Below are 16,778 nucleotides of genomic sequence, written 5' to 3' on the forward strand. Positions count from 1 at the left end.
AGTAGAAGCTGACATCATGTTTACGCCTGAAACAATTCATTATTTTGCTTTGTTCTGTAGAAGAAGGACCTGTTTCTTATACACTGCAATTACAAATAGGAATTTTTCTGAAAATTTTTAATATTTAGTCAAGAAGCAATGGCATCAAATAAAAGAGTAGATAGGACACCTAGAAAGAGACGTAATATTATTCTGTTACGAGAATGTGGTCTTTCCTATGCTGAAATTGCAAGACGGGTGGTTCAGTGACTACTTCTGGAGTCCGAAAGTTTTGTTTACGATATCAGGAGACATATTCAATAAAAACCAAAGAAGGAATAGGCCGAAAAGGTGCACCACATCTATTGATGACAGAACAATAAAAAGACTATGTCTCCAAGATAGAAAAATGTCATCAGCGGCCATCAGAAGTGATCTGAATGATGCTGGTGTTTCTATTAGTTCAGGAACAATCAGGAGAAGATTAAAAGATGTTGGACTGAGAGGTAGAATTCCAAGAAAACAGCCTTATCTTAATTTTCAGCAACGAAAAAAATGACCACAGTATGATCATTGTAGGACGATAGTATTGGTACCGTTTGAGCTCTTCTTACTATGTTCCTGTCCGCCATCATTTGAAGAACATTTTGAATATAATACGGCACTTTGTTTCTGAATAGTTTAGTTCAATTGCTATTAACTGCGAGTGACTCAACCTAGTATACGGAAATTTTACTATATGTTCTACCAGAAACTAATCAAACCTGTTTTCGATTTTAAGGCTCCTTCCATAAATTTTATTTTCGCTATCCATTATTTGTTCATAATAAAAAAGCATATTTGGTGAACTTGGTTCCTCTTGCTTTCTGAATACTTTAACAACGTTTTTAGTTTAACAACCTGTTTATTTGCAGTCAGTTTTACCAAGATATCAGAGAAATTATTCATTCATTACTGAATCCTTTTTCTCTAACATTATCGCGGTAATGACTTGCTTGTAGAATAAATTTTTGCTATTTTACATCAATTATGAATGTTGCAATTTAATGCATTTATTTATAAAGTATTTCTCCCGCCATCTTAGCATGCCTTCGTGGTGTAGTAGTCAGCACACTTGGCTCGTAATCGAGAGGTCCTTGGCTCGAGTCCCAGCGAGGGCATTGTTCATTGTTCATCTCTCCTGCTTCGAAATAACCTAATGTCGCTACGTATTAATGATAAACAAATGAATAAAGTTAACAAAAAGACAGTAACAGAGTAAAATTACCACGTGAAAACACGTATCAATAGAAAATTAATAAAATTAGGATAATAAAGCTCTACTTTTATTCTAAATATGACGGAGACTTGGCTGTGGTTTCGAAGGTTTTTCGGAATAGTAACTGGAATTATCAGTAATCAATAATGTATTTTTAGAAGAAATGAAAATATTGAAGAGAAAAAAACAGATATCCAAACTATGTGGAAATTAACCGTCACATAAAAAATCGAAATATGCATACAAAAGACGAAAAGAAAATATTCACTTAAATACTTAAAAAATCAATTTTATTGTTGTTGGCCAAGATATTGGTTTATTAATGCAATTCACGCATTGGGTTGTTATGATGCAAGAAGCGCTTCCTTTGGCATGGCGATGCGAGGAGCTAGCAGATATTTTATTCCAGATATCCAGAAATTCCAGCCATTAGCGGATCCTTCTCCCGAAAGCAAGAATGAATGGCCTACGTAACATAATAAAAAGTAAAGGGGAAATTCTTTTCACAAATATTTTAATGAAAATTTTTTTGTGAGGTATTGAGATTATTATCCTTGTGGTCCTTTAACATTATTATTCTTGAGTTTCTTAAGGCTATTTCTTTTCGAAAATATTCTAAGTAATCGAGTCAAGGTACTTATTTATTAGGGAAAAAAACTCTAAATGTAGAAAACACTAGTTTTTTAATATCTAAAATAATTTTTTATCGTTTTTCAGCAAAATTTCATATTTTGCGAATATGAGTGAATCATAATATTTTTCCTTATTATAAAAATGCGTTCCGACAATGCATCCCTGAAATGCATTTTTACTTCCTTGTACGAAGTAAAAAGGAAGTATTGTAATCGCGAAAAGTTTCAGGCAGCATATTTCAACGAAAATATCCATTTTGACCGCTATCGAATGCAATTTAACGATGTTTTTGCGTGATATCTATACGTAAGGACAGAATAAAAGACTTGTTTCCTCCAAAAAAATTATAAAACTGCTTTAAAATGAATTCTGAAGAGAATTTTTCGTGGCGTCTGTACGAACGTATGTACGTACTTGTGTACGTACGTACCTCGCATAACGCAAAAACGAGTAGCCTCAGAACGTTGAAATTTTGTATATAGGGACTGCTATAACATGTAGATGTGCACTTCGTATTTTGGTTGCAATCGGCCGCACCAAACGTATATAAATATATTTATACATATATCCACTCTGATACCCGGCTCAGTGATCCCAGTTCCTTTACTCTTATATGTTTGTAAATTGTACATTTTTTGCTTTAAAAATGATTGAATTATGTTGTTCTTATCTTCCGGTTAAGTTTTTTATACCTTTAGTAAATCTCTATGCAATATTTTTAGAATTATAAACAATTTTAAAGTTGTTTAAGTGCCGCTAAGCCTAATAATGTTTTTAATGGCGGCCATTGCTTGTTTACATTTGAAACAGCAGAATAGTGGATTTGTTGCCAATCTAGAGAAACTTAGCTTCGCAACTAAAAAGATAACGCCTTCATTTATTATTGCGAATAACATCATACTTATTAATTTTTGGAATTTTTTCGAGGAAATAAGTGTTTAAGATTTACTTCGTAATTTTTAATACAGATATTTTGACTTTTTATGTATTTTTGCCTTGTCGTGAATTGAGAACTAAATTAATTGAATGAGAAGTACTGAATTGTCTGTGAAAAACTGTTTCTTTTTTGTTTTGTTTGCTTCATTTCTTTTATACATCGTTCTAGCTTTATTATAGTATTTGAATAGAACATGTGGCAACGATTAGATAATTCTTTAAATGATAGAAATTTTGTGCATTCTGAATTATAATATGAACGAAATATAATACTTTTAAGTGAACCTAGCGCCAGAGTGTCGTTATGGTAAAGAAAGAGAGTGAATTTTAAAGAATGCATTTATTCTATTGTGGTTTATGCGCTGTCGGCGAAGTAGATTTAATTCAATCCAATAAGTTTAAATGAAATGCAAGAAAAAAATGCGTATAATTTAATATTCCACACAAGGAAGTCATGTGGTGTACACATCAGATTTTTATAATAAGGAAATGTTCAGAGTGCTCGTCTGACAAGCATTCACTAGTCAAACATTTAAAAGTACCTTTTAAAACAAATATTATTCATGTTTACAATATTAGCCAATATAATGAATATGTATACTATGCACAAAAGAGGGTTCAGTTCTAATCTATCTTCTTTTCTACTGGGTCGATTGGCGAAATTTAATTAGAATTTTTTACATCTCGAAAGCTGGACTTAGGATATATATTTTTATATATAGTATTGTTCTAACATTGGTATTTTGAACAAAATCGGACTTTTTCTGAAATGACACAGTAAGTTTTTTCCATGTTTCGATTCTACAACTCAAATTATGCCTATATATTAAATTTTGGGGAGAAATTTTAAAAAAATAAACTTGATACACTTTGTTCGGTTTGCGCCAAGAATAATACAGTTAACATAATTTTTATTTATGATAACCTATTTGTCTTTCCTTTTCATTGTGCACGAGGGGGAAAAAGAGCATCTTTCATTCTTTCAAATAATTTAACAAAGTGCGTAAACCACATTTGGCGTTATTATCGCTTATAACAAATATGCCAAATTTTGAAACTCGCCAATATATAAATTTACGTATATCTTGGATAATTCTGAGTTCAAAAAATCTAAATTTTGCAGATATGCATCTACTTTAGGGTGATGGTAAAAAAATTTATGTTATAATTCAAAAGGGTTCTCGAAAATTTATCAAAATTACTAAAAAGTACAAATTTAAAAAATAAATCAGAAAATATCTGCGCATTTTTATTTAGACTGAAATAAAATTTCGAATTCTGAAAGAAGGAATCAAGTAAGTTTAATTAAAAAAAGAGGTATTAGTAAATACATACCAAATTCAACTAACAATGAGGAGCTAAAATTTTGAAAGCTAATTTTTTAAAAACTATTCCTGCAATTTCTGAAAAAGTTGGCACTTTGGCATGATTTAAGTTGTAGAAATGAAATATGGAAAAAAATAGGATTGTCACTTCAGAAAAGTCCAAATTTGTGTCATAATACCTATGTTAGAACAATGATATATGTAAATGTTATGTTAGAAAAATGTTAGAATAATTCTATATATAGATTTAATGTACACTCAAGAGCCAAAACATTATGACCAGCCTTACATTTTTCGATGAACGCGCCTGAATGACGTGGAAGGCACGTGATCATGTGGAAGTGATATTTAACTGCTGCTGGAGAGTCTGAAGAATCATTCTTTCACTTACTTCTGTGTGTGATGGGAAAGGCTGCGCATCTAAGCGACTTTGATAGAGGGCAAATTGTAATGGCTCGAAGGCTCGGAACAAGTATTTCCGAAACTGCACGACTCGTGGGTTGTTCGCGATCTACAGTTGTTAGTAGGTATGAAAACTGGATGAATGACGGTGAAACCAGCAGTAGACGACATGGTGTTGGACGTCCACACGCTATCAAAGAAAAAGGACGTCGGAAACTGTCTCGCATGGTGAAGCAAAACCGGAGCCAGACAGTGGCTCAGCTAATGCAGGGCCAAGTAGAAAGGTATCGGAGCACACTGTTCAGCGGACACTGTTGGATATGGGTCTACGCAGCAAACGTCCAACTCGTGTGCCTTTGCTGACCAAGCGTCATCGCCAACTGCGCCTGCGCTGGGCCCGAGAACATCGCGACTGGTCCATGGATCAGTGAGAGAGAGTTGCCTGGTCAGATGAATCACGGTTTGTCATTCATCACGCCGATGGCCATGTCAGGATACGCCCTTTTCCAGGCGAACAGTTGCTACCTCAATGCACAGTAGGTCATACACAGGTCGGTGGTGGCGGTGTTATGCTCTGGGGGACGTTCTCTTGGGCGTCTCTGGGACCCGTGGTTGTGGTAGAGCAGACCATGAATGCTACAGGGTATCTGATCATCATTGCGGACCAGTTGCACCCTTACATGGCCTCTGTTTTTCCAGCTGGAAATGGAATGTTCCAACAGGATAACGCCTCGTGTCACAAGGCCGCCTAACTCACCGAATCTCAATCCTAGGATTGAGATTCGGTGAGTTAGGCGGCCAGGACATTAACTGGAAATCAGCATCATGTTCCTGGAACCACTCAAACACAATTGTAGCCTTGTGACACGAGGCGTTATCCTGTTGGAACAACAGCCGTCCCATGACATCCCAAATGAGTTCGATAGAACTCATTTGGGATGTCATGGGACGGCAGCTCAGAGGTTAAAGACCACCAATTCGCAATATCTCGGATTTGCGTGATCGTTGCTACAACATCTGGTACAATCTGTCTCCGGCCATCTATCAAGGACTTGTGGCATCCATGCCAAGGCGGGTTGAAGCTGTGTTGCGCGCCAAAGGTGGCCCAACTCGGTTATTGGCAGGTGGTTATAATGTTTTGGCTCTTGAGTGTATATCCTTAGTTGCGCCTTCGAGGCACGAAAATAATTTTAATTGTAAAGAAATTCAATTTCAGTACTTTACTTCAGAATCATGTGTATTCACAAAGAATATCACGTCATGTAAATTTAACAGAATCCAAAGACTTTGATTAATCCATACACCGACTTCCTTTTATTCTGTTTTCTACTTTACGATATGCATACGCTAGTAAATACTTCCTCTTTTTTCAAAAGCTAGTTTTTTGATAGATTGTCAGATGTCATTCTGCAACGCGGTATGTTAAATGTTAATATTAAATCGTAAATAAGATTGTAGTTTTTCCTTCCATTGAGCAAAATGTTAATCAGTAAATATTACATGAATGCAAAATTCCATATCCTTTTTTCATAAAATAGTAGAAAATTTATCTGAAGGCAAAGCTATTCCTTACTTCATCGCCATGTAGTATATAAATGGATAAAAGGGAATACGGTGCATTATTTTAGAGACAGACATTTGATTTGAAAGTGAGGGACGTAATCAAAATGGTAAAGGAAAAATCATATTTGTGCCATATTATATTATGTGAGTGTTGGAATGAAGTTATAAGGTATTTATTCCACTTTCTTGGCGTGCCTTCGTGGTGTAGTGATTCTGCACACTGAGCCGGTATTCGAGAGGTCCGTAGTTCGATTCCCGGCGAAGGCGTTTGCTAATTCTTCATCTTTCCTACTTCCCAATTAACCTAATGTGGCGCCTTAATTAAAAGGGTGGTGGATGATGATTTCTTCCCACCCAGGACTTGGTGATTGGGTCCCCTAAAAAAAAACCCAGTCGCCCTTTAAAAGGGGGATTATATGAGGTATTTCTCCCACTTTCTTGGCGTAACCACACCGTGTATCACGAGTGGAAACCAAATTTCCGATTCGGAAGAACTCCAATCGATCCATTTTAGGTGGCTATAAACGTCCAGAAAAGTCAATTGGAGGAGCGAAATATATTAAAAAATACTGAAAACGAAATAGTTAATATAATTCACTATGTTATGTAATCCAATATGTTAAATTTTTAGCAACACAAAATTAGTGTACTTTATTTCGATCCCAAAGGGGTGTTAAACCCAAAGGGCTACTAGTCTCAAAACAGCATTTCACTTTCTGCGTTGATTTACTTTTGAAACTGTTGCCACCAAATTTTATCGCCCTGTATTATATTTACAGAAACTAAATAATGAAGAGTCTGTATGAATGCATGACTATTTCTCGTACTGTGAAGACGGTACCTAGAGCCATTCAGTTTTGAATAACGTAATCCTTCAACCAAGCTTGGGCACTTGGAAGGGCGAAATTTTAATTTCGAATTTGCTTTATTATTGATTTCAAATTTTTTAAAACTTTAACGAATTTTTGATTAAGAAAATCGACGATTTCAAAGTGAGCAATGGCAACATTGTACGAAAAAAGTATTTTTATCTCTAGCGCGCGAGACTATGCATCGGAAATTTTAATGATGTTTTGCTGTTTTGAAATATTTTGTGATATTGCTGTTGAATTGAAATTTTTGTGGTTTAAGTATGAAGAACATGATATTTAATAAATAACTTAATAATGATATAATAATAATAATGATTTTTAATAATTTATAATTTAGGTAACACAGAAAACGCTAAAAAACGCCCTTTAGGGCGTAAAGGACGTTATATAAATTCTAAAAGCTTTCAGATTTTCTTTTTTTTTTTTTTTTTTTTTTTTTCAAGTTTTCTTTCTCAAAAATTGGTAAAAATTAAGGGTCCGCGAATTAAAATACTAATTTTGAAATTTTATCAAGTATAATATTACGAAGTGTAATTTTGCACGGCATGCAGAGGGGCACGTATTTCTCTTTTTGCTTTCGCATTGGAAATATCTAGGAATGGCTGTTCCCAATATTTGAAACAATAATGAAATATAATAAAACAAATGTCAATGCATGTTTACTATTGCAAAAAAAAATCTTTCCTTAACATATTTTACTAGAAACCCTTATACTACTAAAATAGAGATATTTATCAAATTATTTTTCCAAAACGTGGCAACTGAAATGGAAAATTCAATTCTAAAACTATCTTCCTGAGCAAATTAATATTAATAAGCGCAACGAAGTGAGTTAAGAAGCAAAATAAATTTTCTGCTCGTCGAGTCAAAATCGGATAGCAGAAATAGCAACACAGCTATAATAGAAATAGTTGGACAATTCTCCTTCGCTAGAAGGAAGTTGAAAGCAACTCATGTTGGCAGATGAAAGAATCAAAATCTGAGTTGAATAAACAGAAGCGAAATAGGCTATTCCCTTGTTATTTCCGAATTTCTATGTCTGCTTTTAATCTGCTTTGAAACAGGGAAATATTTACCTTTCAAATCAAAATAATTTCCTTCCTAAAATTGAATCCCAGATCGCCAGGAGAACGAATAGCTTGAAATAAAAATGAAATATCGGTCCAAAAGTTTTAATTGTTGTTTGGATCGCATGTTTACAATGAATTCCAAAAGCTAATCTGAAAAGTAAGAGTTTAGGGATGTATAATTTTATAATAATGTGCGTACTGAACTATATAATACATACAGCAAATTTTGGATTAACATTCATCAGTATCTGCGTATTTATTAAATACTGGACGCAGTAAACTGGTATTAATACTGACATTGATTTTAGATCAATGTCACTGGTTGATTTTATATTTCAGTTTTAATAATAAATACACATTAGAACTTAATTTTCTTAGAATCATTTCAAGATTCAACTGCTAGTTGCAATTTCAAATATTCAACTCCAATCAAACATCCTGAAACCAATTCTGGCAAAACAGATTTTATAATACGCCCAGAGGGGCATTTTTTAACGCAAATCAGAAAATAATTTAAAAAGACTATATCTTTAGAATTTCCAAGTTTCGCGCGGAGATAATTTTTTTTTTCCCCCGTAGAATTTTGGCCGCTTTGAAATCGTTGAGTGTGTTTATTAAAAATTCGTTAAAGATTTATAAATCATGAAATAGATAATAAAATAAATTCCAAATTCTTAATTTGGGCTTCCCAGTGCCCATGTTCGGTTGGAGGACTACGTTATTCAGAACTGGAAGGCTCTAGGTACCATTATTTTTCACAATGCTAGAAACATTCAGATATTTGATTATTTAGTTTCTTTAAATATAATACATGGTGACAACATTTGGTGGCAACAGTTTAAAAAGTGAAAGGGCGGAAAATGCCGTTTTGAGACTAATAGAAAAAAATTGACCATAGCGATGTCTTGACGTTAGTGTCAAGGTAAAGTGTTTTCGTAGGTGAATAATTAAAGCTTTATATCATCAAATTCCTTTTAATGAAGAAACTTGAAAGGTTTTGGTATTTTAATTTTTATTTGGATAAATATTGATAGGGATTTTGCATATGAAAATTATAGTGAAATTATATAGTAGTGTTTGTTGAATAAAATAATGTGAAATACTTGAAAGAGACGATGCTCTGCCGGAAAAGATAAAATTTACGGGATAAAACAAGATTATTCTCACTTCGTGGAAAAGCAAAAATAGATAAAAACTCGAATCATCTTCATTAAAAATTGTAAAATACAGAAAAAACATAAAACACCAAATACAATTAAAGCAGTTAAAAAAAGCAATTTTTACAATTAAAATTAGAGTTTCTGCGCAAAATAAGCAATTCGGCCAGCAGGCTAGAAGGCAAATTGTTTGGTGCACAAAACTGAAAGTTTACTTTTGGTTTCACTCCGCAAAAAGACACTGAAGGCGTAGAAGTTGACTTAATTTGCTATTCTACCGAGTTTCAAATGTAAACAAATGGCGGCTAGATAGGGTTAACTCGCCCCTTAAACTTTTAAACTCTTGATAATTCTACAACTATTGCATGCAGGTTAACTAAAGGCATAAAAACCTTAAGCAGAATATAAAAACCATATAATTCAATCAGTTTTAAGGCATCAAATGCACAATTCACCAACATATAAGAATAAAATAAAAAAAAACTCAGCAAGCCTGGTAACACATTTTGATTGGTGCTGATTCCAATCAAAAGAGGAGACTCGCAACTACACATTATAGCAGTTCCTTATACAAAATCCGAACGCTCTACGGCTGCTCGTTACGTGAGATGCTTACATACGTACGTAAATACAAACGTCAAGGAAAAAAATCTCTTCTGAATGCATTCCAAATCCATTTTACAATCGTTTTCAGCAAAACCAATCCTTTATTCTGTCCTTGCGCACAGATGTCACGCAAAAACATAGTGCAAATGATTTCGGGAGCGGATGAAATGGATATTTTCTTTGAAATATGATACCCAAAATTTTCGCGATTATAACACTTCCTTTACTTTGTACACGGAAGTAAAAAGTATTAAGATTAAAAATTGGCAGTTGTTTTATACACGTGTATTGTTGAATACACTCACGAAGCGATACTTCCCAAACCAAACCTAAATGAATAAATACCGTTACTACTGGAATTACCGTATCAAACCAAGTGGTGATCGAGAATCATCACTCGAATTAACGCATCAAATCATGTAGTGACCAAGATTAACCTCTCGAGTGCAAAAGGTTAAATAAATTCCAAATAAAATACCAGCTCAGTCCATGCCATAAGTTACAAATATGTGATTATTCGCTATTTTAGGACAAAATCAAGCTGATATGAAAAGGTATTACATTTAATGAAAGAGCCAATGTGCCAGGATTTCGTCTCTTACTGATTCAAAAATAAACATAGATAAAAGTATTCAATTTCTGATATTTCGTAGTACAGTAAGACCCCGCTTAGCGCTGTTTCGTTTAGCGCTGTTTCGGTTGAGGGCTCTTTTATTTCAACCCGGGGATTCCACGAAATAGCTCGCAGCATACGGGGATTCCCCGAAATATTATGCAGCGATAGGTTTCAAATACATATCCGAAAGAGTGTACTTGTATTTCTTGTTTGGTGCGGTATTGTACAGACATATTTTGAAGGGGTCAATGTGGAAGATGTCGAAGAAATAATTCAAGAAGCAGCGGCTAGTCTTTCTAATGATGAGCTCAAGGAATTAACTGAACAAGAAGAAAACAAAAATGTTGACAGCAGTGATTCAGAAGAAGAGCAAAAAGAACTTTCGATGGCGTTTGTAAAAAGGAGTTTGTCTACCATAACTGAAATAATGGATCAATTCATTGAAAATGATCCGAATTTTGACAGGAGCTCAAAAGTAAGGCGTGGTGTTAGAGATGCTCTATCCGTTTATGAAGAACTTTTAAGAGAACAACGCAAAAGAAAAAGGCAAACAACATTAGATGCTTTTTGTCACAAAATGGCAGAACACTGAAAACTCGGAAGGCTAATTAAATATGACTGAGAATTTTATTTGTTTTTTTTTTTTTAAGAATATTCGTTTTGTTATTTATATTTTGTTTTTATTTTTGCAAGAAATAATAATGTGGTATTAATTTGGGCTTTAAGAAATAAATGTTTGGTTTTATTTTTATTAAAAAAACATACTTTTTAAATTTAATACCTAACCAATTTCCTAGCCATCTTCCCCTAACCCCAATATTTACATGTAAAGATAGCCTCGTTTAGCGCTGTTTCGCATTACGCTCTACTTTGATGGAACGTATCCCTCGCGTTAAGCGGAGTCTTACTGTATTAGAATTTTTACAGATCGTATGTCTAAAACAGGCATGTCAACCACCGTATACCAAGTGAGCCAAAAGAATCAAAACGCCGTTTTTATGCTTAATGATGTAGCGAGTGAAAAAGTGAATAAATATATAAAATCTTAATACGATAATTCTTTAAAAAAAAACAGAAGAAACATAGTAAATAAATCTGGACAGTAGATCTATATTTATTATTTCTTTCCCAACGCCTGGCATCGTTTTTCTGCAATCAACTTTCAGATGTGTAGAGACATACAAAATTAATTTTTACATTTTTAAGGCAACGTACTTTCAATTAACCTAACGAGACTGCTAAGTAATGATTAAAGGCACTTATTACTAGCATATCTAAAAATGCCTTTGTTTAAAACATATCTGATTATAGAAAACAAATTAAATGAAAAAATGTTTGATTTAATGCAGGCTGTCTTCTGTTACAGCTCCAAAGATTAAGTAATAAAAAGAAACAAAATTTCTTTTGCATGATGCACCAAATTTGTAGATTCTTTCAATATTTTTCCCATCTAAATCGTAAACCAAATCTAATCATATATACCCATTTCCCATATCTTTCATATTCATTTTGCTCTCCAAGAGTATGTTCGCATTGTAATTAAAAGTTCACTACAGTGCTAATCATAAGTCCTAACTATCATAAGAGGAAAGAATTTGAGAGAATAAGATCTAGTTATAGCCATGTAATGCCGTATATTTTTTCCTGTCATAAAATGTAAGCGACATTGAAAGAGAACCCTTTATTAACTTGAATAAAGTTTAACAGCAGGCCTCAATTCGTGCTTACAGAAGCCAAAACGTTTGGCTTAAATCAAAAGGTACAGAATAAATTTAAAATTGATGAAGATCCACCAAAAGCTTCCTTTAAATACTTCATTCTTCCTAACTAATTTGAATATCGCGAGTGCTGTAAATTTGCATTCTGGCAGGAAACTGAAATGAGGCTGAATAGGAAAGGCACTAAAATAACCGATTAGAAAATTAAATGATACTGTACAGCCAAAACCCAAAACGTAAGTCTGCATGTACTTTAAATCCACATTAAAGTTCTATGCACATCTTGCACAGTTTCTGAGTTTTCGGTAATTGGTTTGAATGCTATTTGAAGTCACTTAATTGCATAGTTACTATCCCAAATTTTAACAGCTCTATATTTCCCACAGTAATAGGAAAGCGGAAATAAATGAAAGAGACTTTTGAAGTATTTTCATTAAAGCCAAATCATTTTTAAAACTTAACATGGAGAACTGGTATTATTATTAACTTCGACCGATATCATGTTACACGTCGTTGTGATAAGTTTTGCTTCAAATTATAACCGTTGTTTCAAAAAAATGGTCCTAAAGTTATTGTTGAGGTTTTGTAAACTATTATTAGCCCGTTCTTCGATTGAAAGATGCAGAATTTAGTAGTTTAATTGTCTAATCTTCGCATCTCGAACCATAGTTTAATGCCGCATTATTAACAGCAATAAATTTGTGCTTATGATAAGTGTACCTCAGGATGAATGAACTCTGAACTAAACCTTCATATAAAAGGCACTATTCACATTTCAGCAATTTAGATAATTGCAACAAGAGAAATAAACAGTAGTTCTAGCCCATTTACTAATTAGTGACGTTTACGAAAATTAATTCTAAAACGTCAGGCAATGCCTAGTGTGAAATAAACTACGCAGAAAGTTGAGTTGAAACGTTTTCTTCACAGTTAAATTAAAGAAGCCTTTGAAGTATTTTCATTAAAACCAACATATTTTTTAAACGTAACATGGAGAACTGGTAGTATTATTTTGCCGTTATTAACTCCAACCGAAACTGTTTTATTTTATGTGAATTCAATCATAGATAAGACCTTTCACATGGGTTTCATAATTACATAATTTTTGATATTTTGGGGACTTACTAATAAAATTCTTTGATAAATGAAATGCCAATTACAACGCATTTAAATTTGAATTTATACTAAAATCCTCCTCCTCTACTTTTATACTTCTAGGTGTCTAGTCAGCCAAGATTCTGGATATCAGATCTTTGCAACTTGTGCCACATTTTACGTACCACTTGTTGCTATCCTGATACTTTACTGGCAAATATATCAAGTCGCACGTAAAAGAATCCGGCACAAACCTGGAGCTATTCGACCGATATCTGTATGGGTACCGGCCGCAGATGGAAGCACTGTAAATTCTACTTGTCCGAATGACATGGTAAGAAGGAAATATTTCATTCTGATTAGTAAAACTTTTTATTCTTGTGATGATTACTTTAGGATTTTCCCATACTATTATAGTCAAGGAGTCGGTGAATTTTGGCAGAACCTACAAGATCAAGCTCCTTAATGGGTGTCCAAACAAATGCGTGGTCAAATGTATCTTGGATGGTTAATCTTTGACTCATAATTTCAGTTCGAGAAATGACTTAATTAGCTTGGGCCAAGTAACACGATTTCAGTGAAACTTGTTCAAAACCTAAATTTTGAACTTTCCTCTTGAGAGAAGGATTAACTGGAGGAAAATTTTGTTTTTCTTTAGTGGAATTAACGGAACAGAACAAAATGTGTAGAGACATTAGTTTTTTTTTTTTTTTTTTTTTTTTTTTTTTTTTTTTTTTTTTAATGTTAGAAACAAGAAAAATGAGTAATGCCCTCGCCGGGACCTGAACCTGGACCTCTCTAATACGTGCCGAGTGTGCTTACCATTACACCACGAAGGCATGCAGAGAGAAGGGAGAAAATAACTTTTAAATGAATCTTATGAAATATCATAGACGCTAAATAGTGTTAATGAATTTTTTAACAATTAATTAAGATCTTATACAAATATTACTAAAGGAGAGTTATAAATATGAATCTTCGAATACAAATTTCTGAAAAGAAGCTTTTAATAATAGAAAAATACTGAAAATTAATAATTGTATGTATTTCGAATTCCGATTTCTATACAAAAGGAAAGTAAAAAATATGATTTTTATGCGATTCCGAAATAGGTGTTTCATTATTTCCTTTCCTGGATGGGATCAGATAATTAATTTTGAAAATTTAACTCTAATTTAGTTTCGCATATTACAGAAATAGTTTCAGAAGGAAAGCGTTTTGGTAGGGTAAAAGTAATTTACTAATAAGAGATTTCTGTGTACAGAAAATGTATAAACATTTGAGTTGTTCTTGTTGTGGCTTATCTCACTTGTCTGGCAGTAGCATCAGACAGTAACATCAGATCAAATTCATTCTGGCAAGGACAAGATTATGCCTGTCGTTGGCTAAAGCACGTGAAGATTCGTAAGTTTGTCTTTAAAATTTGTAAATTCGTAAGTTTTTCGTAAGTTCGACGTGAAGCAAATTCGTAAGTTTGTCGTTGGAATTATTCATTTTTATGAAATTCAGATAGTTCGAGGTGTCTAACTTTTACCAAATCTTAAAAATAAAATTGACTATTAAATGAGTGAAGTCTTACAGTCTTACAGTCACGATACTGAGTGAAGTGAGTGAAGTCTTACAGTCACGATACAGGTGACTGTAAGACTTCACTCACTTCCGCCCCTAATTTTCATGAAGAGTACCCCAAGGGGACGGGTCCGAGGATCTTTCAGCCCTCTTACCCTACTACCAACCTCTCGAGAGAACTTACGGCTCGCCATGTAGTTAGAGTGCCCCCATGCCGCAAAGACACTATACATTTACAAACATCCATGCCTTCTCCGGAATAGAACCCGGGCTCTTCGGTATCGCAGTAGGCTTCCCTAACCTTCCTACCATCTGGGCGGGACGTATAAACATTTAAACCTTGCATGTTTTCATTTAATCTGCCACATCTCAAATTCGTCAAAAATTGCGTGTCGATATTAATAGTCTCTTTTTAACTAGCATTCATGGATCTACGAAAATTCTCACAAGAGGCATTCCTGCATGAAATTTTTTTTAACGCCCTATAATTTCATGTTGAATCAGTTTTTACAAATTATTATTACTGAAAGTGAGATTAGTTAAACGGAATAAAAATATTATTGTACAATATAATAAAAAAATTAGAGGTATGCAAAAAAATTCATTGCAAAACAAATGCGTTACAGAACTGCAATTTGCTTTTTTCGGTTTTAAATTAAGCAAGCATTCAGATGTTAGAAATATGCAACATTTAACTCTAGTTAATTTTCAGTTGAAATGAAACTGACCAACTATATCGAGCCACTGTTTGATGTAAAATTTTGTTCATAAGATACAAGCTTCATACTTCCACAAGGGCTGTAGTTGCACTACCATAAATGTTATATATTGTTATTTTGGTGCCTACGCACTAATGGGTACCTAATGATCATGTTCAATAAACATCATCTACAACAGTTTTCGAATTTTGCCACAACGATCACAGGCGAGCAGGTGAGCTTAGGATTGGCGGAACGATTTGAGGACGGCAGAGTCATAATTGGTGTTGTTAAAAGTACATTTCGCTTGGTACGGGCTAACCCACAAGCACTGTTACTTCCTTTTATGTATTGTCCAATTTGCAAAAGGTAATTTGATACTTTCGTATTATTCCGTCGACCGGCCCAAATAGTGGGATTTAGCGCAAATTATGAGTGACCACTTCCTTTAGAATTCCATAATAATGATCGGAGGGGATGATTACATCCTTTAGAATTTCGTAATAATGACTGGCGACTAGCAACCGCTGCCCAAATTTTAGCCAATGACCGACGGGATCGACGTCGTAACTTTTTAGGCAAGTTTATTAATGGAATGCAGAGGTTAATACATTCATTAAGCTGGTACTAATACGTGTTTTGCCTCAAGGTACTACACGGAAGGGAGCGTTGCCTTCGTAGAGAACATATTTCACAAAAAGTAATATCTCTCGTAACTTTCATTCGCATTCAGCATACATAATTATTAAATCTCATGCTTTGAAGCCGGAGCAAAATAAGGATAAAGCTGAATATTCTTGATGAAGAGTTGTATCCTTCAATCCCTCTTTGTACATTCTACAGGGACCCTGACTTATCGAGCGCTAATGGAGATTATCATGCCTAGAGCTCTGACGAAGTGCTTATAAACAGGGAGAAGAGTAGTCGCAAATACCATATATATATGTAAGATAAAAATGTATGAATCAGAATTATAATATAACTATAAAGATTAATTCTTCCTCTCTATTCTAAAATCGTGATAACTTATCTGCATTGCGTCATTCAAATTAATCATGCGATCTTACGTAACCGTTAATACCAGATGCCTCTTGACGACCAATCACCGAATTGTAAACCAAAACTTTTCTCTTCGCGTGCTTCTATCTTTCATAACGACGCACTTCAGCTTTTGCCCTCTACTCTGCTAAGATGTAATTTCGCTGGCTTGCTTTCTATTTCAACAATATCAAAAATGTAAATCTTCTGTGGAAAGGCACGACTAGAGTGCCAAGTGATTGT

The 16,778-nt window shown here is 33.9% G+C and overlaps 1 protein-coding gene across 2 annotated transcripts in view; it reads left to right on the forward strand.

Moving 5' to 3' along the window:
* Positions 1-16,778, forward strand: part of LOC118203276 (5-hydroxytryptamine receptor-like) — a 325,669-nt gene that overhangs the window by 296,457 nt on the left and 12,434 nt on the right. For both annotated transcript variants that reach the window (XM_085813042.1, XM_085813043.1), the window contains exon 3: positions 13,354-13,564. In XM_085813042.1, the coding sequence (XP_085669168.1) occupies positions 13,354-13,564 (211 nt within the window). The remainder of the gene's footprint in view (positions 1-13,353; positions 13,565-16,778) is intronic.

Source organism: Stegodyphus dumicola, chromosome 1 (genome assembly GCF_044657685.1).
Source record: "Stegodyphus dumicola isolate Sdum_Otavi_A_Nest chromosome 1, ASM4465768v1".
Lineage (NCBI taxonomy): Eukaryota > Metazoa > Arthropoda > Arachnida > Araneae > Eresidae > Stegodyphus > Stegodyphus dumicola.